The sequence below is a fragment of the Giraffa tippelskirchi genome, chromosome 10 (genome assembly GCF_054371585.1).
Source record: "Giraffa tippelskirchi isolate mGirTip1 chromosome 10, T2T-mGirTip1v1.2.pri, whole genome shotgun sequence".
Lineage (NCBI taxonomy): Eukaryota > Metazoa > Chordata > Mammalia > Artiodactyla > Giraffidae > Giraffa > Giraffa tippelskirchi.
The window spans coordinates 136383043-136406086 of NC_137284.1; the positions used below are offsets into that span (position 1 = coordinate 136383043).

Consider the following 23044-nt stretch of genomic DNA (forward strand, 5'->3'; position numbering starts at 1 on the left):
TTTCATGATGTCATCCATTCATCATTGTGAGCTGATTGGTGGCCCCAGGCCTTGGCTGGCTGCCCAAGGCCAGGAGGGAAGAAAGAGGACCTAGGACAAACGCGCAGCAGGCCCCTGAGTATGTGCGGAAATGTTGTCATCAGTTCTACATAGAAAGACTTGGAACAAATCGAAGAAGGCAGTAAAAGTCACAAGATCCTATCCAACCTTCCCTTCCCTGAATGCCTGGGAAGAATTCAGGGGCCTCTTTCCTGTGGATGGGGAACCAAATCCTGGAGTGGGCCTGGGTGTGGAGGAGGGACTGCTCTGCCAGATGGTTCATTCTCCAGAATTCAACCTGTTTCCTGAATCAGTGGTGTTTGAAAGCAACTTTGTCCAGGTACTCTTGGGCCGCTCCGAATGGCACTCCTTGATTCCTCTAAATCTGTTCCCACAATGTGATGGAGAGTCTGTCCCCGGAACTGGAGTGCAGTGACAACTGAGGCAAAGAGAGGAACTGAAGGCAAGGCTACCCACACCTGACCCTGACGTTGCAGGGCCCCAGACAGGCTTTCTCCTGCAGTCACTCTGGGGAGAGAGGTCAAGGGTTCTCTGCTCTGAGTGGAGGGTTTGGTCCCTGAATCCCTTAGTTTACTTCATCCTCCAGGCTGTCAGTTCAAAGTAGATGAACAAAGAGGCAGTAAAATGAGATGCTATTTAGGGGTTTGGAACAGAAATGCTGATGGGTGAAAGAATAGAAGTCGGGCACCCAGTAAGATCTAGGCTCGGAGTCTGGTCCACTTTTTTCTCGTCAGGAGGTGTCATGGTGCAGGAGACCTGCACACCAGTTTTCTCTGTTGTAAAAGAGGTGAGACTGACCTGGCTGTTCCATGAAACACGGGAAGCAAAGGCCTCAGTACAGGAGCACTCAGTGCATTTTGTTTCCTTGCCTGGGCTCTCCTTAGGCCAGATGGGACCCAGAATAAGCAGCACTTGGGGGCTACAGGGGCTTGACAGTGAAAAAAGAGATGCAGCAGATAATAGGGCCCCTCAAGAAAGTGCCAAAGGACAGGTTTTTAAAATAAAAGCCAGGAAACAGTCTGGGGAGGATTCATGGAAGTGTGACATATGTCAGGGAACTCTTGCGGGCAATTGCTAATATTGGGTTGGCCAAAAAGTTCATTCGATTTTTCCATATCAGCTTAAAAAAAAGAACTTTTTGGTCAACCCAGAATAGGCAAAGTAAATACTGTTACAGTTGTTTAACCAATATAGGTTTAACTGTGGTTCCAAACAAGTGATGACTTTGCTCCCACCAGTAGTGGAGCCATGTCTGAAGCCACTGGCCATGTCTGAATGAAGCATTTTGGACTGTCACAATTTGGGGGTGGGGTTGGGGTGGTCACCGCTATCCGCATATATTGGGCAGAGGCCATGGATGCTGCTAAACATCTTACAACACATAGGAGAGCCCACTCCCCCCAAACAAAGAATTATCCAGCCCCAAATGTGAACAGTGCCGAGTTTGAGAAGCTCTCACGTGAAACATGCTGCTGCTCCTGCCAAATGCTCAGACTGGGCCTGGGGGACTGCTTTGCAGGTTAGAAAGGGCAGGAACTGGATAGACATCTACAAAGCCTCCAACACCATGGCCCTGGGGGTGACCTCCTCTGTGCCCTGCCTGCCTCTTCCCAACATCCTCCTCATGGCCAGTGTCAAATGGCACCACAGGCAGAACCAGACATGGAACAAACCATCCACAGCCCCCAAGATCATCCTGAAGAGGTGAGCATCCTAAAGTGGGGCAAAGGGGGAGGCATGTAACATGGACAGGGAGGAGGGCCAGTCAACATCCCCACTTTCCTTCTTGTTGCATCCATTGCACTGAATTCTTAGGAAGTCTCCCTACTCTGAGGCAAGGGACAAGGAAGCCAAGGGGTCTAGGAGATGATGAAGCATTGGTTGGGAGATGCAGGTGCTAGACCTTATGCAACTGACTAGACTCAAAACAATTTTGAGTCCCAAGTTACTTGATGCATTTCAGTTTTCCTACTGGTAAAGTGAATTGAATGAAGTCTTACTTCGAACTGTAATTTTATGCTTGTCCAGGATGCAATGGCCCTTTTTTCAGATTTCCAATCTTTTATTTTGTATTGGGGTACAGCCGATTAACAATGTTGTGGTAGTTTCAAGTGAACAGCAAAGTGACTCAGCCATACATATACTTGTATCCATTCTCCCCCCACATCCCCCTCCCATCCAGGCTGGTACATCACACTGAGTATAGTTCCATATGCTATACCCTTGCTGATTATCCATTTCAAATACAGCAGTGTGCAATGGCCCTTTTAGATGCTTGAGCCTCTTCAAGTAATGTGTAGGATATCTCAAGAATCTCTAGATATTCCCAGAAGCCCAAGTTAACCTTTCATCGCTCCACGTTGCTTCAGTAATAAACCTCTCCGTTATGTTCTAAGCACCCCCTACAGCAAGTGCATCCCAGTTCAGCTGACTAATCCCAGATCCAAAGCCAGGTCCCTGAACTTTAGCTCCTTTGGGAAGAGTAATTGAGGCCTTAAGGTCAATGAATGGACAAGCTGGACAGTGGGACCCAGCTCCCGTTCTATCGAGAAGAAAATGAAAAATCCCTATGATTCCAGCTACCTTACTCCCAGCTGCCCTTCTCAAGCAGGATTCAGGGAACACCAGCATGAGAATTGTGGCAGTAGGTGGAGGTTAAAATGTAGATTCCAGGGCCCCACCCCAGACCTACTGAATCTGAATCTCTGGGGGTATCTTCAGGCGTCTGCATTTTAGCCAAGCTCCCCAGGTGAATCTGACCTCCCCAAAGTTTGAGAACCACTGTGCTAACCATTCGCTCTCCTACCCACCCCCAAAGCCTTGGTCCTAAAGGAGACACTCTTCATTTTAATGAAGGCAAGGTTGGACCATGTGTGTTGTCAATGTGGGGTTGTCAATGTGTCTTCCCTTGCGCCTTCAGGATTCTCCCATTGAAGTTTGTGGAGCTCCAGGTCTCTGACCACCTTCAACGTGTCCTGCGGTTGAGGACAGTCACAGAGAAGATATACTACCTAAAACTCCACCCCGACCATCCTGAGACTGTCTTCCATTTCTGGATCCGGCTCATTCAAATTCTGCAGAAGGGCCTGTCCATCACCACCAAAGACCCCAGGATTCTTGTCACTCACTGCCTGGTACCCAAGAGTAACTACAGTCCCTCAGGAGACTCACAGGTAAGTGGACACTATGGCCTCCTCCAGCCAAGGCCAGAGCTGAGCTGTAGAGCTTTGGTAAGCTGATATGGAAGCACCTTGGGAAGGCGATCCCTGCCTTAGGCCTTTTCTAATCACTTTATTGATTAAAATTCACCCAAGTGTACAGTTGAGCATTTTCAGTAAATGTCTAGAGTTCTGCAATCATCACCACAATATCACCCTAAAAAATTCCCTCATGCCCATTTGTAGTCATTCTGTTCCTACTTTCTGCCCTAGGCAACCACTGATCTGTCTTTAAACTCTACTCATATTTCTGAAACATTTCTACATGGAATCCTATAATATATAGTGTTATGTGTCTGGCTTCTTTCACTTAGGGTAAGGTTTTTCAAGTTCATTCATATCATAGCATGAGGCCAACTCTATGTTAGAGTCACAGATTATCAATAATTTCTTCCTTTTTATTGCTGAATAGTATTCCACTGCGTGGATATACCACATTTTCTTTGTCTAGTCACTAGTTGATGGACATTTGGATCGTTTTCGTGCATGTGTGCTCAGTCCTGTCCAACTCTTTGAGACCCCATGGACTGCATCCCACCAGGCTCCTCTGTCCATGGAATTTTCCAGGCAAGAATACTGGAGTGGGTTGCTCTTTCCTCCTCCAGGGGATCTTCCTGGCCCAGGAATCGAATCTGCATCTCTTGCATCGGCAGGCGGATTCTTTACTGCTGCACCATCTGGGAGACCTTTGGATTATTTCCAGCTTGGGCCTATTATGAATAATGCTGCTGTGAACATTTGTGTACAAGTTTTTGTATAGATGTATGTTAGGGTATGTTTTCATTTGTTGTGGGTAGATTCCAAGAATTTGGAATTGCTGAGTCATGTGGTAAGTTTGTATTTCAACAGGCAAACCTTTTTCCAAAGTGACTGTACCATTTATATTCCCACCAGGAATGTGAGAGGGTTTCGCTTTCTCCACATCTTCACCAACAATGGTATTATCTTCTTAATTAAAGCCATTCTACGGGATATGTTGTGTTTTTAATTAGGATTTCTTGTCAAGGAACTTTTCATAGACTTGTTAACCATTTACATATCTTCTTGGTGAAATTTCTATTCAAATCTTTTGCTTATTTAAAAATTTTTTTTCTTATTGAGTTGTAAGAGCTCTTTACATATTCTGGATACAAGTCCTTTATCAGATATATGACTTGTAAATATTTTTTCTCAGTCTGTGAGTTATCTTTTCATTTTCCTAATGATGTTTTCTAAGGAGCAAAAGTTTTAAATTTTGATGAAGTGCAGTTTATCAATTTTTTCTTGAATAGATCTGACTTTTGGTGGTGTATCTAAAAACTCTTTCTTCAACCCAAAGTCACAAAGGTGTTATCCTATATTTTCTTCAAGAAGTTATATAGACTTCTTTTTAAAAAAAAAATTTGGGCCACATCACATGGCATATGGGATCTTAGTTCCCCAGCCAAGGATTGAATCTGAGCTCCTGCCATTTGAAACATGGAGTCTTAACCACTGGACCACCAGGGAAGTCCCTAGACTTAGCTCCTACATGTAGGTCTTTGATCCCTTTTGAGTTAATATTTTTGTATGATGTGAGGTAAGGGTACATTCTTAAGTAATTTTTTTTTTTTTTTTGGCATGTGGATGTTATAACTGTTCTAGTATCATTTGTTAAAAGACTATCCTTCCCACATTGAATTGTCTTGGCATCTTTGCCAAAAATCAATGGACCAGAAACGTAAGGATTTATTTCTGGCTTCTCAGTTCTGTTCCATTGATCTGTTTGCCTATTCTTGTGCCAATTACACAATGTCTTGATAAATGAAGCTTTATAGTAAGTTTTTCAAAATTCTGAATTTTAATTTTTGAAATTGGGTGTTGTAAATCTTCCAATTTGGCTCTTTTTCAAATTGTTTTGGTATAGCCAATTCCAGATCCTTTGCATTTCCATGTAAATTTTAGGATCAACTTGCCAATTTCTGCAAAACAAACAAACAAACAAATCTGCTGGAATTTTGATAAGGACATGTTGAATTTATACATCAATTTGGGGAAAATTGCCATCTTGACAATATTGGGTCTTTCAGTACATATGTATACAAAGTCTTTTCATTTATATCAATCTAATTTAATTTCCCTTAGCAATGTTTGCAGCTTTCAGTTTATAAGTTCTGCACTTTTTTTGTTCAATATATTCCTAAGTATTTGATTGTTGTTGATATTATTGTGAATGGAATTGTGTTGTCTTAATTTTGTATCACTTATTGAAAGTATATAGAAATACAATCAATTTTTGTGTATTGCTGTTTATTAGCTGTAGTAGTTTTCATGGATTCCTTGGGATTTTCTACATATATGCATACATTCTTGTTATCTGCAAATAAATACAGCTTAATTCCATTTCTCATTTGGATCCATTTATTTGTTTATTGCTTATTGCATTAGTTAGAACCTTCAGTACAATGTTTAATAAAAGTAACAAAAGCAGACATCCTTGCCTCATTCAGGGTATTAGGGGGAAAATATCCAGTCTTTCATTAAGTATGATATTAACTATGGGATTTTTGTAGATGCCCTTTATAAGATACAGGAAATTCCTTTCTATTCCTTGTTTATTAAGAGTTTTTATCATGAATGGGTACTAGGTTTTGCCAAATGCTTTTTCTCTACTAAGATGATCATATTGTTTGTCCTTTATTCTATTAATATAGTATATTGTTGTTTAGTCGCTAAGTTGTGTTCAACTCTTTGCAACCCCATGGACTGTAGCCTGCCAGACTCCTTTGTCCATGTCCATAGGATTTCCCAGGCAAGAATACTGGAATGGGTTGCCATTTTCTTCTCCAGGGGCTCTTCCCGACTCAGGGGTGGAACCCAGGTCTCCTGCACTGGCAGGCAGATTCTTTGCCACTGAGCCAACAGGGAAGCCCATATATTATATTACTTTAATTGATTTTTAGATGTTAAACGAGCCTTGTGTTCCTGCAATAAATTCCATTACATTACGATGTATTTGATCCTTTCTATATAGTTTGATTTGGTTTGCTAGCATTTTGTTAAAAGAGTTTTGTACCTATGTTCATAGAGATATTGGTCTGTAGTGTTCTTGTGATACCCTGGCTTTGGTATCAGAGTAATACTTGCCTTATTGAGTATTTTAAAAAGTGTTCCCTCCTCCTCTGTTTCTGAGTTTTTGAAGAATTAATGTTACTACTTCTTTAAATATTTGATAGAAATCAGGGAAGCCACCTGGGTGTTTTTGCCTCAGGCCTTAGAGTCTAATGAACTGAAGCCTGAAGTGAGCTACAACATAAGCTCCATAATGGCTGAAATTTTTATCTGTTTTTTTCACTGAGATTCCCCAGTGCCTGGCACATAGTTGATATTCAGTAAATATTAATATTAAATGAACATGAGCAGCGTGCACAACTAGGAGGCATCCCAGGTGGTGCAGTGGTAAAGAATCTGCCTGCCAATGTGGGAGATGCAAGAGATATGGGTTTGATCCCTGGGTTAGGAAGATCCCCTGGAGGCGGAAATGGCAACTCGCTCCAGTACTCTTGCCCAGAAAATTCTATGGACGGAGGAGCCTGGTGGGCTACAGTCCATGGGGTCTCAAAGAGTCTAACATGACTGAGCACATGCACACACAGACACTCACACACACACAAGTAGAACATCTGAGGGGTATCACAGGCAACAGGAAAAAAGGCAATTTTACTTTGGCATAGAAAGCACCTCAACACAGGATATTTCTTAGAGGAATGAATTGGAAAAACATTAAATTTCTACAATAAACATTTAACCCCCTCTATTTAAATATAAAACCAAGTATGGCAAGTTTTATTAAAGTTTATGTTAATAGACTGTTCAATAACATAGTAAGGTATGTTAAGAATAGCTTACCTACACTAAATTATGTTTAAAGTTTTCAATAACAATATTATTCTTAGGACACCAAAGGAAATTTATAACAATAGAGATCAAAACAAACAGATATAGCCTCAGAATTGCCTCTCTGAGCTGCTGGCATGGCTTTGTCTGATGGAACACTTTAGGTTCTAACACTTTAGGGTCTAGACCATGATATTAGGAAAATGCAGAGATGCTAAGACCTTAACAACCTGGCTTTGTTTTTCTTTCCTCCATCTAGTTAGTACGGAAGAAACCCCAAGCTTCCCAGCCCAGCGAGAGTCTCATGCAGCTGATAGCCAAAGGGGAGAGTGAGGCCCTCTGTCAGATCTTTGCTGACTTGCACCAGCACAACCTGTTCAGGTACATGACTCAAATCCAGCCAGCTTGATGCCCCCAGGTGGTCTGCCCCAGAGACCCAGAAACCAAGTAATCTGGTTAAGGGGCACAAGGAAGTACATGAAATACTGCCCTTCCATATCCAATCCAGTCTGTATTTTTGACTCAGGGAAACCTTTTCCTGGTCTCTTTGCCTGACTGTCCTCCACAAGCATCATAGGCTTGACTTTAGAGGAGGATATTCATAAAAAATGAAAAGTAACCTCTTCAATATTAAGAATAACTTAGTAACACAGTGGAAAAATAAAACCTAATGTCTAATCTAGTTCCTAGATTTCCTACTGAGAAATAATCAAAACATTGTTTAAAACATCCTCTATCACTGAGTTCCTTTACCTACATACTTGGCCTCTGCTTGGACTATATGGAGCTTCTGTGGTCATTTTTTTTTGAAGTGTTTTCTGGAAAGCTACCTCATGCAGGCCTGTCTTCTCCATGTCTGAGGAAATGTCATTGTAGGTACAGATGACTTAGGGTTGACTCCTAGGACTGGTTGGTATAAGAGAGACAAAAGTAGAGAGCACTTAGACCTCAGGGTACCACAGCCAGAGAGCGAAGATCACGTGGGAACCGGAGTCCTAGTGAACTTGACGTGTGGTGTCAAAGAAAAGGGAGAACAGAAATAAATTAGTAAATGTCACCAGAAAAGAAAAATACCAGAGAAGGCGATTTTGTCATAACAGGGACCAGCAACTCAGAGACAGAATTTAGAGGGAAAAAAAGAGAAAGATTTGTGTGTGTGTGTGTGTGTGAGTGCCAGTAATACACTGAAAATCAGGAGAGCTCAGAGGAGGCAAGGTCTCATAGTGGGTAAGTGCTCACATAGCTTTGGACTCAAGTCACTGCTCTATGAGTCCTTAGGCACATTGCTTAACTCTGTTGGGCCTCAGTTTTCAGATTTGTAAAGTGGAAATTATGATAATGCCAACCAGATAGTGTCAGTATAAAATGAAAATGAACGCATATGCATCAAGTGCTTGGCTCATCCTCAGCAAATTTAGAGGCAGTTATAAGTTAACTCTCAATAAATATTAACTTGTATTCTAACTTGGGCTGGAAATAGAAAAGTGATAACACAAGAAAAAGACTTATTAGTTACCTGCTGTTGAAGAATTTTTTATACTGGGGTTGTCACTCGGTATATCACACAGACATCTGTAATGAAGAAATTCCAGGGTAAGATATCACATTCTGAACAGAAGAGCTCTGGACTTAATACAGCAATTTTTTTTTTTTTTTTTTTTGACCATGCCACTCAGCTTGCGAGCTCTCAGCTCACTGACCAAGGGTGGAACTCCTGACCCCGGGCAGTGGAAGTGCAGAGTTCTAACCATTGGACCGTCAGGGAATCCCCAGAACAAGATATTCTGAAGCAACTTTTTGATTGTCTCAAAATGTTAATTCACAGATTTTCTTTATTACTCTTAGAAGGACAGCCTCTGTTTATACCTCATTAGCCACACCTATATTTAGTCAAAGATACGGCTTTTCCAGTAGTCATGTATGGATGTGAGAGCTGGACCAGAAAGAAAGCTAAGCATCAAAGAATTGATGCTTTCAAATTGTGGTGCTGGAGAAGACTCTTGAGAGTCCTTTGGACTGCAAGAAGATCAAACCAGTCAATTCTAAAGGAAATCAACCCTCAATATCCATTGGAAGGACTGTTGCTGAAGCTGAAGCTCCAATACTTTGGTCACCTGATGCGATGAGTCGCCTCATTGGAAAAGACCCTGATGCTGGCAAAGATTGAAGGCAAAAGGAGAAGGGGTGGCAGAGGATGAGATGGTTAGATAGCATGACCGACTCAATGAACATGAATTTGAACAAACTCCAGGAGATAGCGGAAGGCAGAGGAGCCTGGTGTGCTGCAGCCTACGGAGTTGCAAAGAGTGGGACACGACTTAGAGACTGAATAGTGATAGCCACACCCAGTTGCAAAGGAGGCTGGGAAATAAAGCTTCCACTCCGCACAGCCATGGGCCCAACACAAAGTTAGATGCTCTGCGTCACCAGGAGAAGGGAAGAAGGGATGCTGGGGGCCTACACTCAATCTCTGGCACAGAGAGATTTTAATATCTCTGAAAGGTCAGAGAAGTTGAAGACCTGAAGGAAAAACTCATAGAAGTCAGATAAAGGATGGGGAAAGCTGTGCAGGCTAAGGGGACAAATGGGTATAAGACTGAGGCTTCGCCCTGAGTAAGAAGCTTACTGAGTCAGTGTAGAGAAAGGGAAGGAAGATCAGAGGGGAAGTGGGGATGTTGGTAGGAGGACATATGTAGAAGTGGGCAGGGCCCAAGCCAGGCAGGCCCTGGGAAGCCATGCAAATGGATTTAAGCTTTAAGTGTAATGGGAACCTTAGCAGCATTTTAAACAGGGAAGCATGTGATCCCATTTACATTTTTAAAAGGTCAAGCTGGCTGCTGCCGTGAGAGCGATCTGAAGAGAGGGAGGTTAGGTGTGAAGGGACCAGACAGGGAGCCATGGCAACCAAGTCCAGACTGTCATGTACAAGAAGGATCAGAGGGATGCGAGAAACAGGGAACATTTAATTTTTGCTTCCCTATCTCAAACAATTACTTTGTACAGACGTTTAGTTTCTTCTCTTTCATTTCCCAGCATGAAGCCCTGGAGTGATGACTTTTCTCCTCATTTAGGCAGGTTCTGGTCTGGTTGCAGTTTTAGCAGTTTTTGCACATCAACAGCAATATGCAACTTACAGCAAATAAAATAAATGGCTGAGATGCCAAACAGATGGAGTCACGCCCACTCCACCTCAGCAAAATCAACATCAAGGGTTCTGTTCCCCAAACCCCTACTCCATCCTACCTCCCCCTTCCCTAGTTTTCCTTCTGGTGCTTTAATATGGGTCACATCTACCCAATATAGCCACAGCTGGCCTTTTTCATATTTATATCTGCCTCCAAAGCTTTTGTTGCATCAGGAAAAATATAACGAGAAACAAGAATTAAAACAAGAGTCTCATGCTCTATTCTTTTCCTTCTGACCTTCATTTCCTTGATCCTGAAATGACTGGAGTTCCAGGAGCAGTGAAAAGACAGAGAACAAAAAGGACAGCTCAGGTAAGGGAGGGCACAGGGCACCCGCATCTTGGAGAATTTTTCTGCTCTGCAGACATAGGAATAAAATTCCCTCCAGCCCCCCATCTCAATTTTCCTGTGCTGTCAGGATCACCATTATCCTCCTATACCTTGGTTCTAGTTCTTCTGGGATCTGCAGTCACCACAGTCTATTTGGCACCACATCACCCCAGTTTCTTTCTTTGAAATATTCCTTACATTCTTGAGTTCATTTCCAAGCCCACAGATCCTACCCTAGTCCACTTTATCACCTCTTTCCTGGGCCACTGCAGCAATCTCCTGAAGTTCCTTCATTCATTCAGAAACACACATTGAGCACTTGGTAAGTGCCAAACACTGTTGAAGGCTTTGGAGTCACAGTGAAGAAAAACACAGCACCCCATTCAGGGGTTTATAGTTTTTGGAGTCAAATGGGTAAATTCCCAAATCACATAACCTCTCCTTCCAGGCAACATTCAAAGCTCAAGACTGTGGTGCCTCCGTCTTGAGGGCACAGAGGCGGGGCTCCCTCACTCCTCCTGGGAAGCTGTCCCGGAAGACCTGGGGTCTGTGCTGAGTCACCGAGGATAAGTACAAGCGGCCTGGCCGAGGCAGATGAGGCAGGGATCCTAGAAAGAGACACAGAGTCTGTGTGAGACAGCATGACACATTCTGGAAACAGCAGCCAGTTCCCTATGTATTCTCAGGTTCTAGTTTACCCCAAATCCACTCATTTTGGCATGGCTGATTCTGCATGAACTTTCCACCTCTTACCCATCTCACCTGATTACTCTCTCTTCCTTAATTGGGAGCTCTCTGCCTCCTCTTCTCCAGCTCAAATCTGCTCTGGTCAAACCTCAGCTATCCTTCCGCATGACTTATTCATCATCCTCTGCTCCCTTCTTCCTGACGCCACTCTAAATCCTGCCTAATCATCCAGATACACTCACAACTAGGGCTTCCCTGGTGACTCAGCATTAAGAATCCGTCTGCAATGCAGGAGACACGAGTTCAATCCCTGGGTCAGGAAGGTCCCCTAGAGAAAGAAATGGCAACCCACTCCAGTGTTCCTGCCTGAAGAATTCCATGGACAGAGGAACCTGGAGGGCTACAGTCCATGGGGTCACAGAAAGAAATGGCAACCCATTCCAGTGTTCCTGCCTGAAGAATTCCATGGACAGAGGAACCTGGAGGGCTACAGTCCATGGGGTCACAGAGTCAGACACGACTTATAGACTAAACAACAACACTCACAACACCTTCCTGTCCAGACACATCTTGCCTTGCTCATAACCTCTCTATCATAACATAAGATCCCTAATTGTTTCATAGGTTTAAGCTTATTTCTTCAACCAATACTAAACTTTTTTTTGTGCCTCTGAATTCCTACAGTGGGAAGCACAGGTCTGAGAACACAATAGGAGCTCAATAAATATTCATGCACCACATCCCTAAGAAATTATTCCTCCAAATCGGCTCAGAAGGCAGCCAGAATATCATGTTATATTTATAAATTTGGAGGAGTGCAGTAGATCCCAGAGGAGCTGTGTCAACTTTTATCCAAACCAGGGACTGAAACTGAAACATCTGCTGGTGTTATAAAGGAGTAAAGAGTCTATGTGTCATAGATATAAGAAATGGTTACTTTTTCTCTCATCCCTATTATTGGTAAAAGAACAGTTGGGCTGACATGATTCAGCATTGAAGAGACAGTAGGGAGTGATGGGGACTGTGGCAATGAAAAAGTGAATGTTTCAATTAAAGTTTTGTTAACGGTTGCCATGCTGCAACACAGGCCTGGCACTGCCAGATAATCTGATTTTTCAAGAAAAAACAAAAATCTGAAATTTTATATCACATACACCCCACCCCACCCTCACTTCATAAAAATCTATAGTGTGAAAGTGATGGTTGTTCAGTCGTGTCTGATTCTTTGTGAACCCATGGACTGTAGCCCTCCAGGCTCCTCGGTTCTTGGAATTCTCCAGGCAAGACTACTGCAGTGGGTTACCATTCCCTTTTCCAGGGGATCTTCCCAAGCCAGAGACTGAACCTCTAGTCTCCCACATCACAGGCCAATCCTTTACCATCTGAGCCACCAGGGAAGCCCAACAAAGTACAGTATAGGCCAAAACTTAGGGGTCAAGCAAAAGGTATCTGTAGACCAAAGTGAGCCTGGAGGCTGCCAGTTCTCAGCCGCTGTTCTCTATGGTAAGTAGAGCTGACTGTTGGCCCACATTTTCTGCAAGTCTAGAATTGCTTTCTCATATCATATGACTGCTAATACAGTGGTGAGTCATTAATGTTTTTACACATACATTCAAACACACACACATGTACATACACATACACTCAAAACATATCCCATGAGATTAGTGTTGAAGAAGACAGAGCTAGAGAATATTTCAAACTTATTTCTAGGACTTGAGAGAACAGCTAGAACTTCAGAATCACAGGACATCTGTGTCATGAGAACTGTTGCTCCCAAGATGTCCCTAGGCTGATTGCAATTAATGATCCTGGGATGTCCTTAGGACCCTGTTCTTTCCTTGGAGCTGAAGGAACCCCTCTTTTCTCTTTGGGCCAAGTAGCGTACACTTTCAGTTTGGAAGGACGCTCATACCCCAGCCTCTTAAAACTTTTGGATGATAAGTGGGAGAGAGAGAGGGAGCTACATTTGGAAAAGCTAGCATCCCCAAGTCTACCTGTGTATTTGGTACATCTCAGTTCCCCATTTGTGGGTGATGTGATCTATATGGTCCTTCCTAAACTTTAATGTGCAAATGCCCCCCTAGGGATCTTTTTAACATGCAGATTCTAACTCAGAGCCTCTGGACAGACCTGAGACTGCATTTCTCACATGCTCTGGGTGATGCCAAAGCTGCTAGGCTGTGAGCTACCCTTAAGTAGCTCAAGCCAAGTGGACCAAGAACAGGCTCTGGCTTCAGGCCATCTGGGTTCAAGGGCATTGCCTGTTCAGCTAGCAGAATCTCCTGGGGAAATTCACTTGGTTAACCTCTCCAAGCCACGTTGGTTGCCTCATTTTATGGGTACTGCCTTTTGACATGATGTAGTGGTAAAAACACAGGCTCTGTTGCCTGGCTATCTGGCTTGGGATTCTGGCCTTGCCTCCTCATGATGTGACCATGGGTAAGTGACTTCACCTTGCTGGGCCTCCAAATCCTCAAGCATCAAATGGGGCCTATGGCAGCACTGACCTCTCGGAGGTTGTTGTGAAGGTTAAAAGAGCATTAATGCATGTAATTGTTTGGAACAGTGCCCGGTCTGTAATAAGCACCTCACAAATGTTGGCTGGAACCTGTGAGTGTGCTCTGTGAATTAAAGTACAAACAGTTGCATTCCTTTTTGACCTAGAAAAAAAAACCTCTCCAAGCGAAGACTCCATCCCTTGCACCCGTGACCTCAGTTGGAGGGATTCGTTCACCTATGGAGAGTGGGAAAGAGAGAACCCCTCTGGGCCACAGTCCCTCTCGCTCCTCAGCACTCTGGCAGCCTCCACCAGGCCCCAGCTGGCCCCCCTCATAGGTACCGTGATGGCATTCATCCACCGCCTTCCTGGGACAGGCCTGGGTTCAGGTTCTAGGGTCTTGGGAATGATTCCAGGAGGCTGTGGGTTGGGAGTGGGGGGCCAGTCATAGCTACCTCAACCCTCTTTGTTCTTGCCCTGTTTTTCTCTACCTCCAACTGGGCTGAGTGAAACCCTAAGAGTGGCACTTCCAGAGCTACCAGAGGCCCCTGGGCATTCCTGCAAGTGGCTCAAAAGAGACAGAGACTAGCAGGACACGGCTGTCACTAGAGCTGCCTTCTCCGTGCTGTGCGGGAGGCATGAGGGGCTGCCTCTGCAGAGGGAGGAGCTCCTTTTCCTTCTCTGGCCTCCATGGGAGTCCCAACCTTCTGCTGTGTAGAATGGGAAGGAGGAAGTCCATGAGGAATGAAAGTGAAAGTTGCTCTGTCACCTTTGACTCTTTATGACGCCATGGACTGTAGCCCACCGGGCTCCTCTGTCCATGGGATTCTCCAGGCAAGAATACTGGAGTGGGTAGCTGATCCCTTCTAGAGGGGATCTTCTTGAGCCAGGGATCAAACCCAAGTCTCCTGCATGGCAGGCAGATTCTTTATCATCTGAGGCACCAGGGAAGCCCAAGAGGGATGAGGTGTGGGGATCAAATTTCTCTGAGGCCCAGTCCTTATCTTCCCATGCACCAAGGCTCATCCATCCATGTATTCATTTAACATTCATTAAGTATTTCCTATGTGCCTCTGTCTGACCAAAGAGAGATCCTTAAAGAAGTTACAGTGGTTTATGTTTTCTAGAGTAAAATATTATCAATAAGCTACTAACTCTTATAAGTTACCTGTTATCAATATTTGACGATTTAAAAAACTAACAGAAGTATCTAGATGCCTACAGAAGAGCTCATAAGCTCACAAGCTATATCTTATTGAAAGTTTTTCTCTCCTATACTCACAGGAAGTTCTATTTGAGCCACCCTTTCACAGTAGAATCATACGACCCTTGCCAACACCACTCTGCAGCATTCAGCTTTCTGTGAGATACTGTCTTTATGGAGGGGAGGAGAAAGCTGCACCTGAGGAAAAACTAGAATCATCTCACCTGACAGCATAGCCTTTCCCTGGAGAATCGCTTGGGAGCATGGCTCCCAGATGAGAAGCGTTATTCCAGCATTATTCTGGTCTGTAACTTTGCGTCCTCACCACCACACATCACCACACCTCACCTCCTTTCCAGCACAAGAACACATGCTCTCAGAAGGACCAGGATCAAGAGAGAGAAGGAAGGAAAGAGAACCAGAACCAGAAAAGAGGTGGAAGAGAACAAAATGGGGCTGAAGAGGAAGGTGGAGGGCGGAAATCAGAGAAGAGGGGAGATGCAGAAAAGTGGTAACAGAAGGGAACAGAAGAGAGGACAAGAGAAGCACGCTGAGAGATGCCTCACCAAGCTTCTATTTATCTAATTTAAAACTTCAAAATAAGGCCATATATCAAGAGACATGTGTTTTTCTTCTCTGCTCAGACTCCTCTGGACAAGGATAAGGGGACAGAAATGAATTCCAGCCAAAGGCCTCTCCTTAAATGTTCCTTTTTGCCAATTTTTCTCGTTAGTCCCTCTGTTTTGATTCAAGCCTTAGACCTTCTTCCTTAGTGCATTTCCTGACTTGGACCTGCGAGCCTGGCCCTGCTGTTCCAAATGGTGGTTTGGATCTGAGGCTACACAAGTTTCCTGCGGGAGGTTGTAAGACAAGGTGCGTGTGGTAGGGGGAGTTTCTCTTTCTGAGTTTCAGAAAAAAGGCTTTCTATTGTCAGCCCTACAAACACTGGCTCAATTTCTTTTGCATACCATACCCCCTTGAAATAGAGTATCTTGTTTAGTACTTATTAGATATTCCAAAGAGAGGAGACACAGGCCCAAGCTACAGGTAAATCAGAGGTTCCAGTCTCAAAGTATAGGTAAAATCAAGGGTTCACAAATTATAGATGAAGAGAGTCATTAAGGAGGGTCTGCTAGAGAGACCATGGACTGGTTTCTATTTAAAATGCACAATATTGCACATTCAATAAAAGCCAGACTATGAGTATTTCAGAAAAGGTACCCAACCTTCCAGTTGGAAAGCTTTTCTGGACATCTAGCTTTGATTTAGGCTCTCCTAGGGGAGGGTATTTTTCTTCACTGAAGTGGTTTTCAGACTGAAATGGCTGGAGGGCTAAAAAGTAAGTTCCTTGATCATCATTGCTCTTGCCAAGGATGAGTTATGTCCTAATTCTTGGTGATTTCAGCATCCCACATAGATGATTCTTCCCATACCCTAGTCGCTCTCCTTGTCCTTCACCCTCCTCAGCCACTGACCCCCCCCCCGATTTACCCTAGAGTTTGCCATTAATAACTGCACCCCACCCCATCATTTCTACTCTCCAACTATACACCATCTCCTATCTTTCCCTGAGTCCGATAATCCTTCAACCCCATCAATCCTGCAATTTCTTGGTCCTTCTGGGTTTTCATTATCCCTTCTTGTCCTCACACTCTCATTCCCTTCCACTCCAACCTAGATTCCATGATCCATCCTGAATATCATCACTCTCTTGCAAGTACCCTCAGAGCTTTTGTACCTCTTCCACTTTATTAACTGACCAGGTTGAACTCTCCACCAACTGCATCATGTCACTAAACTTGTTTTTGGCTAGACTAGGTCTTAGTTGCACTACCTGGGATCTTCAATCTTAGTTGAGGCATGCAGGATCTTGAGTTTTCAGCGTTCAGACTCTTAGTTGCAGGATCTAGTTCGCTAACAAGGGGTCGAACCCAGGGCCCCTGCATTAGAGTCTTAGCCATAGGACCACTAGGGAGGTCCCCACACCACTAAACTTGCCTGGAGAAAAACCACATGACATACTACACAGTTTCACCTCAACATTATCTCAGTTCTCAAGGGGGTCCTTAATATTGCCTGGAGCTCATACTATGTTCCCCTCATCTACTCTCTCTGCTGAATGGCTATTTCACATCTTCCCCCTCTTTGGGAAGGAGGCTCCCCCAGTGCCTCCTGATGACCCAGCTTCCTATTTCACTGGGAACATAGTAGCAATTGAAAGAGAACTCCAAGTTCTCATGACCACCCCTACCACTCACCTAGAACCAGACCAGTAGATCTAGATTCTCTCCTTGTTAATATAAAAGAATGGCCTAGCTCTTAGCCAAGTCCAACTCTTCCCTTTTTGTACTGGGTCCCCTCCCACCTCATCTACTCAAAGACATTGCTTCAGCAACTCTCCCTTCTCCCTTCATCATCAATTTGATTCTCTCTCTTAGAGGCTTCCTATCAGTAACAAACATGCTGGTATTTTTCCTTAGTGTAACTGCTCTTTCTTCCATTTAAAAACATGAAAAAAATAAAACAAAACAAAACCTCTCTTGGGCTCTCTGCCCACTCTGTTCCCCTTTAGTAAACTCCCTAAAAGGGTTTCCAATGTCTTGCTTCCCATTTTCTCTTGAACCCTCCCACTACAACACCAAACCTCATCTTCTCATTGGAAAGCCAATGGTCAATGAGTCCTCACCCCTCTGTTAGCATGTAACATATGTGATTTCTCCTGGAAATACTTCCTTCACTTGGCTTCTAGAACACTATTCTCTCCTCTTTCACTGGCTTTTCTTCTCAGTTTCCTTTGCTAATTCATTCTCATCAAAACCCCTCCACCACCACCATCACCACCGTCTCCAAACACTAGAAATTTCCAGGACTCAGTCTTGGGTCTCTTCTAATCAAAACTCATGGTTCATACCACACATAAACCAGTTACTCCCAAATGTATCTCTCTAGTCCGGAACACTGTGATTGCCAACTACCTACTTGACAACTCCATTTGAACTTCTAATAGGCATCTCAACATGTCCCCCCAAAAAAATCTCTCAATACTGACTTGCTCCCCACAAGGTCTTTTCTATCCTTGTAAATGGCAGCTCCATATTTCCACTTACTCAAACCTTGGAGTCATCCTTGACTCCTCTTTCTCTCCATCTCATTTCCAACCCATCAGGAAACACCTTTAAACTGCTTTCAGAATATATGCACAATCTGACACTTCTCAGAATTTCTACTGTTATCACCCTGGACCAAGCCATCATCATCTGTATTGTTGTAAAAGTCACCTAAATGAGTGGCTTGTTTCTAATCTTACCCTCTTCAATTTCATGGAACCCCCTTTTTTTAAAGGTTGGTTTGATTTTTTTTTTTCTATTGATGGTAACCTACTTTTCCACGGCTCAGATGGTAAAGAATCCACCTGAAATGCAAGAGACCCTGGTTCGATCCCTGGATCAGGGAGATCCCTTGGAGAAGGGAATGGCTAACCATTCCACTACTCTTGCCTGGAGAACCCCATGGACACAGGAGCCTGGCAGGCTACAGTCAATGGGTCACAAAGATTTGAACATGACTGGGTGACTAATACTACTTTTTCTACAGAACATTATTTTATTTTTTAAAAACATATTTATTTGGCTGAACCAGGTCTTTGTTGCAGCACATAGGATCTTTAATCTTTAGTTGCAGCATGTGGGATCTAGTTCCCTGACCAGGGATGGAACCTGGGCCCCCTGCATTCGGAACATGGGGTCTGAGCCACTGGACTACCACAGAAGTCCCTAATGTGACCCTTTTAAGATCTTAGGCATGTCACTTTTCTGCTTAAAACCTTCAAATGGCTTCCCATCTGTATTAAGGTAATGATACCTCTGTAAGAAATAAGCCCCAATAATATCAATGGCATAAAATAATTAACAGAACTTCATTTCTCACACACATTAAAAGTTCAAGAAGGGTGTCCTGTTCAGGGAGTAGCTCTTTAACAGGACCCTGGGCTCCTTCCATCTTGTGACTTGCCATCTGTGCTACACGGCTCCCAGGGTTGCCATAGAAAGAGCAAGAGCTTGGAGAATGGCTCGTGGCAGGTTTGCATGGCCAGTACTGGAAGTAGTGGACATCATTTGGCCCGAGCTCTGTCACACTGCCATATCCCAGGAGGGGGCATGCTGGGAAATGTAGTCCAGCTGTGTCACAGGATGAAGAGGAAACAGTTTGGTAAACAGCCAGTGTCTTCCACATTACTTCAATCATAGTAGCAGCTAAAGACTTTAAAATGGCCTAAAGCCCTCCATGGTGTCCCTCTCATCTTCACCCCCATCCCTGCTATTACCTCCCTGACCTCATATCCTCTACTCTCTTTCAATTATTTTACCCAGCCACACTGACTTCCTGCTGCTGCTCAAACACTCCAAGCAGGCTTCAGAAGCTCAGGACCTTTGCTCTCACTGTTGCCTTTTCCTGGGATGTTCTTCACCAAATTCAGATGTTCACTCACATTCATGTGTCATCCTCTTCACGAGCCTTCTCTGGCTACCCTCTTGAAGACTGCAAACCACTCCTGACGGTCCTAACGTTCCCTTTTTCCTTTCCTGCCTTATTTTTTGAAAAATAATTTATTTGGCTGCACTGGGTCTTAGTTGCGCGATGAGGGATCTTCCACTGTGGCCCACAGACTCTCTAGTTGTGGTGTGCAGGCTCTGGAGCAACTAAGGCTCAGTAGTTGCAGTGCTGGGCCTTAGTTGCTCCTTGGCATGTAAGATCTTAGCTCCCCGACCAGGGATTGAACCCGCATCCCCTGTATTGCAAGATGGATTCTTAACCATTGAGGCACTAGGGAAGTCTCTTTTCCTGCCTTATTTTATTCTGAGGCATCTATCACCATCTCTCATTCTATATATTTTGCTTTTTTATATTGTTTATAGGCCACATTCCAGAATATAGGCACCATGAGAGAGTTTGGGGCTCCCCTGGTGACTTAGATGGTAAAGAATCTGCCTGCAATGCAAAAGACCTGGGTTTGATCCCTGGGTCAGGGAAGATCCCCTGGAGAAGGGAATGGCTACCCATTCCAGTATTCTTGCCTGGAGAATTCCATGGAGAGAGTTTTGTCCATTTTGTTCACTGCTGTACCTCCAGTGCCTAGAACAGTGTCTTGCACACAGGAAACAATACATTTGTAGAGTGAATGTTGAGTAGCACCATATGAGAACAGTTAGGATGTTTGAAGAACATTATCAGCCTTTTGAGGTTGACATTATTCTATTTGCCATAAACAGTCCTTCAGTGCTTCCCTCACAGTTAGACAGGCTTTGGGTACAGCTATGGTGATATTTCTTAACGTGTGTCAGCCCTCATGTCCTTTTCTTCCTCTACTTACTTTCTAACTCTAGGGCTCCTAAGAGGCCTAATCTGCTTTTCTTTCCTCAGAAACCTCATGTGTTCTCATGGCTCCACCAGCTGCTGCCTGGCCAATGACTCTAAGTATCTCCTCCAGCCTACTGGTTCATTCTTTTTAGATGTTCTCCCATCACCTTAGATTCATGTGTCTTTAATTCAACTCCGTTCCCCCATCTTCCACTCACCTAGCTCATTCTCCCAGTTTCCTACAATTAAAACTTTAAATTTTTGAGTGCTCCTTTTTCATTTCTTTCTTCCAAGCAGTTACTAAGTCCAGGAAATTCTTATTCCCACTTTTAAAAATTCTTTTGTATACAACTGTTCATTTGCATTTCTCTTGCTTTGCCTAGGCCAAATCCTCATTCACAGGGAACCTCAGGGTTCAAGGGTGCCCCATCTCTGGCAGAGTCCCACTACCTTATCCAGCCTCTTCTAGGACACTTCCAAGATGGTGGCATTTCCACTAGGCAGCTGTTCCTTGAGGGCAGGGGCCATGTGCTATTCTTTGTGGGTTTACCAGCACCTAGTACAGTGCCTGACTTCAAGAAGGCATTTTCAAAATAATTTTTAAAGTAGCTCCTGATGCAGCCTATTCTATAGTTAACCTGTATGGAGATGCATCTCCCTGACAGAACACTTTCAACCTCATTTCACCTGCCACAAAGGCACAAGCTTAGAAACCTTCAGAAGAAGACCCACAATTCCCACTGCCTTCAGCTCAGGCTCCTCAGAGCTCAGGCTCTCCCCTCTCCATCCTCCCCTTTTAATCTCCCTCATCTCCCACCTGACTTAAGAATTTACCTCCTACTCTGTCCCCTACATGCCCTTTTCCGGTTATTCCTTCTGCTAAATAGTGCTCAGGAATTTTTTAGTCCAGCCTGAGTCACACCTTCTTTGGAAGCCCTCTCTGGCTGTTACCAAGGGTTACAGCCACGTCTTTGAATTCCCAAAGCATTGGTTGTCAACCTCTCACCTTGATGTTTAAAGTAAACTCAGCTGCTTTGTATTTAACTTTCTCATGAGCACACTACTTGTCTCAACTGGATTTTAAACTATAGAGGCTTTACGTGCTAAGAACACAGTAGGTTTATATTCCATTACATTGCAAAGGTAGTAGCCCTTAGTGAAGCAAGTGAAAGTCGCTTAATCCTGTCCGACTCTTTGAGACCCCATGGACTGTATAGTCCATGGAATTCTCTAGGCCAGAATACTGGAGTGGGTAGCCTATCACTTCTCCAGGGAACTTCCCAACCCAGGGATCGAACCCAGGTCTCCTGCACTGCAGGCAGATTTTTTACCAGCTGAACCACAAGGGAAGCCCGAATACTGGAGTGGGTAGCCTATCACTTCTCCAGGGGATCTTCCCAACCCAGGAATCGAACCGGGGTCTCCTGCATTGCAGGTGGATTCTTTACCAACTGAGCTATCCTTATTTAATTCTAATTTCATGACTTGAAAATGAATAAGTTCATGATTTCCTGTATTCCTCTTCAATTGGGGACATCATATGGGTTCCACCTATCCAGTTCACTTAACATTATTAAGTATTTACTTTGAACTGGGCAGTAAGCTGAAAGCTTCAGGTACAAAGATGAATAAAGGCAGATCTTTCTGCTGGAGCTTAGTCTGGAAGACAAATGGATAAACAGCGTTTTATAGCAAAATTTGTTCTTCCCAGGTGGCTCTAGTGGTAAAGAACTCGCCTGCCAACGCAGGAGTCGCAAGAGAGAAGGGTTCCATCCCTGGGTCGGGAAGATACCCTGGAGGAGGAAATGGCAGCCCACTTCAGTAATCTTGCCTGGGAAATTCCATGGATAGAGGAGCTTGGCAGGCTATATAGTCCATGGGGTTGCAGAGTCCAACATGACTGAGCATGCATGAACATACATACCAAAGATACAAAGTGTATTAAGGTAAATAAGGGAGGAATTGCTATGCTTAGCAAGGTCAGGAAAGGCTTCTAGAGCTAACATCAAACTAGGATTTCTGTGAACTGGGACTTGTATTGTTATTTACAAGGCAGAGGATTTGGAAAACGAGCTCACTGTCGGTTGATAATGAAAGACTATAGAGATGTGAAGGGCTTCCCTGGTGGTTCAGACAGTAAAGAATCTGCCTACAATGCGGGAGACCTGAGTTCGACCCCAGGGTTGGGAAGATCCCCTGGAGGAGGGCATGGCAACCCACTCCAGTATCTTGCTTGGAGAATCCCCATGGACAGAGGAGCCTGACAGGCTAAAGTTCATGGGGTCGCAAATAGTCGGATAGGACTGAGCGACTAAGCACAGCACAGAGACATATGAAAGGGCGGGCAGTTGGAAACATCTAGATGATGGTAGTCATAGCACAGGGTACGTACCCATCTAGGCGGCAGAGCTGAAGGGAAAGAAGTGGGTAGGATTGTTCAACATACTTGGCGACTGATTCAGTTAATTCGGCCCTGGTTTCTTGTGCGCATGAAGATAACTAGGATAATTTAAGAAGCCCTGCGGAGGCCGAGTCACGCTCTGCGAACCGGTACGTAGCGGCCACACAGCCGCACACACAAGCCAACCTGAGTAAGGGCCCAGGACAAGAGCTGGGCGGGAATCCTGTCCACGCAACCCGGCGCGCT

At 44.2% G+C, this 23044-nt stretch overlaps 2 protein-coding genes and 1 long non-coding RNA gene across 16 annotated transcripts in view; 2 read left to right on the forward strand and 1 right to left on the reverse strand.

Moving 5' to 3' along the window:
• The first annotated feature begins 76 nt into the window (after positions 1-76).
• Positions 77-15759, forward strand: GARIN1B (golgi associated RAB2 interactor 1B). 13 transcript variants are annotated; one of them, XR_014066026.1, is made up of 7 exons: positions 77-379; positions 1580-1764; positions 2981-3233; positions 7393-7514; positions 10587-10630; positions 11097-11691; positions 11780-12265. XR_014066026.1 is itself a non-coding variant. In XM_081531229.1 (7 exons), exons 1-7 carry the CDS (start codon positions 131-133, stop codon positions 15131-15133), a joined length of 1038 nt encoding a protein of 345 aa, XP_081387355.1. In that variant the 5' UTR covers positions 77-130; the 3' UTR covers positions 15134-15759. The 13 variants fall into 13 exon arrangements, 8 of the variants coding, with proteins under 8 accessions (XP_081387355.1, XP_081387356.1, XP_081387360.1 ...); XR_014066027.1 differs by having other exon boundaries at positions 11097-11334; positions 12020-12265; XR_014066028.1 differs by having other exon boundaries at positions 10593-10630.
• Positions 6938-23027, reverse strand: LOC145522557 (uncharacterized). The gene is made up of 4 exons (XR_014066031.1): positions 22790-23027; positions 10743-11256; positions 8650-8705; positions 6938-8039 (listed from the first exon to the last, which is right to left on the reverse strand). It is a non-coding gene; the product is annotated as an uncharacterized LOC145522557 (long non-coding RNA).
• CALU (calumenin) overlaps positions 15120-23044 on the forward strand; it is a 31248-nt gene continuing 23323 nt past the window's right edge. For both annotated transcript variants that reach the window (XM_081531242.1, XM_081531243.1), the window contains exon 1: positions 15120-15912. The gene's annotated coding sequence lies outside the window, so the exon portion shown is untranslated. The remainder of the gene's footprint in view (positions 15913-23044) is intronic.

Excerpts from the sequence above, each read along its gene's own strand:
- GARIN1B (XM_081531229.1), top strand. The coding sequence starts at position 131 with ATGTTGTCATCAGTTCTACATAGAAAGACTTGGAACAAATCGAAGAAG. Across the intron at positions 380-1,579 it reads TTGAAAGCAACTTTGTCCAG|GTTAGAAAGGGCAGGAACTG; the intron begins GTACTCTTGGGC and ends ACTGCTTTGCAG. Across the intron at positions 1,765-2,980 it reads CCCAAGATCATCCTGAAGAG|GATTCTCCCATTGAAGTTTG; the intron begins GTGAGCATCCTA and ends TTGCGCCTTCAG.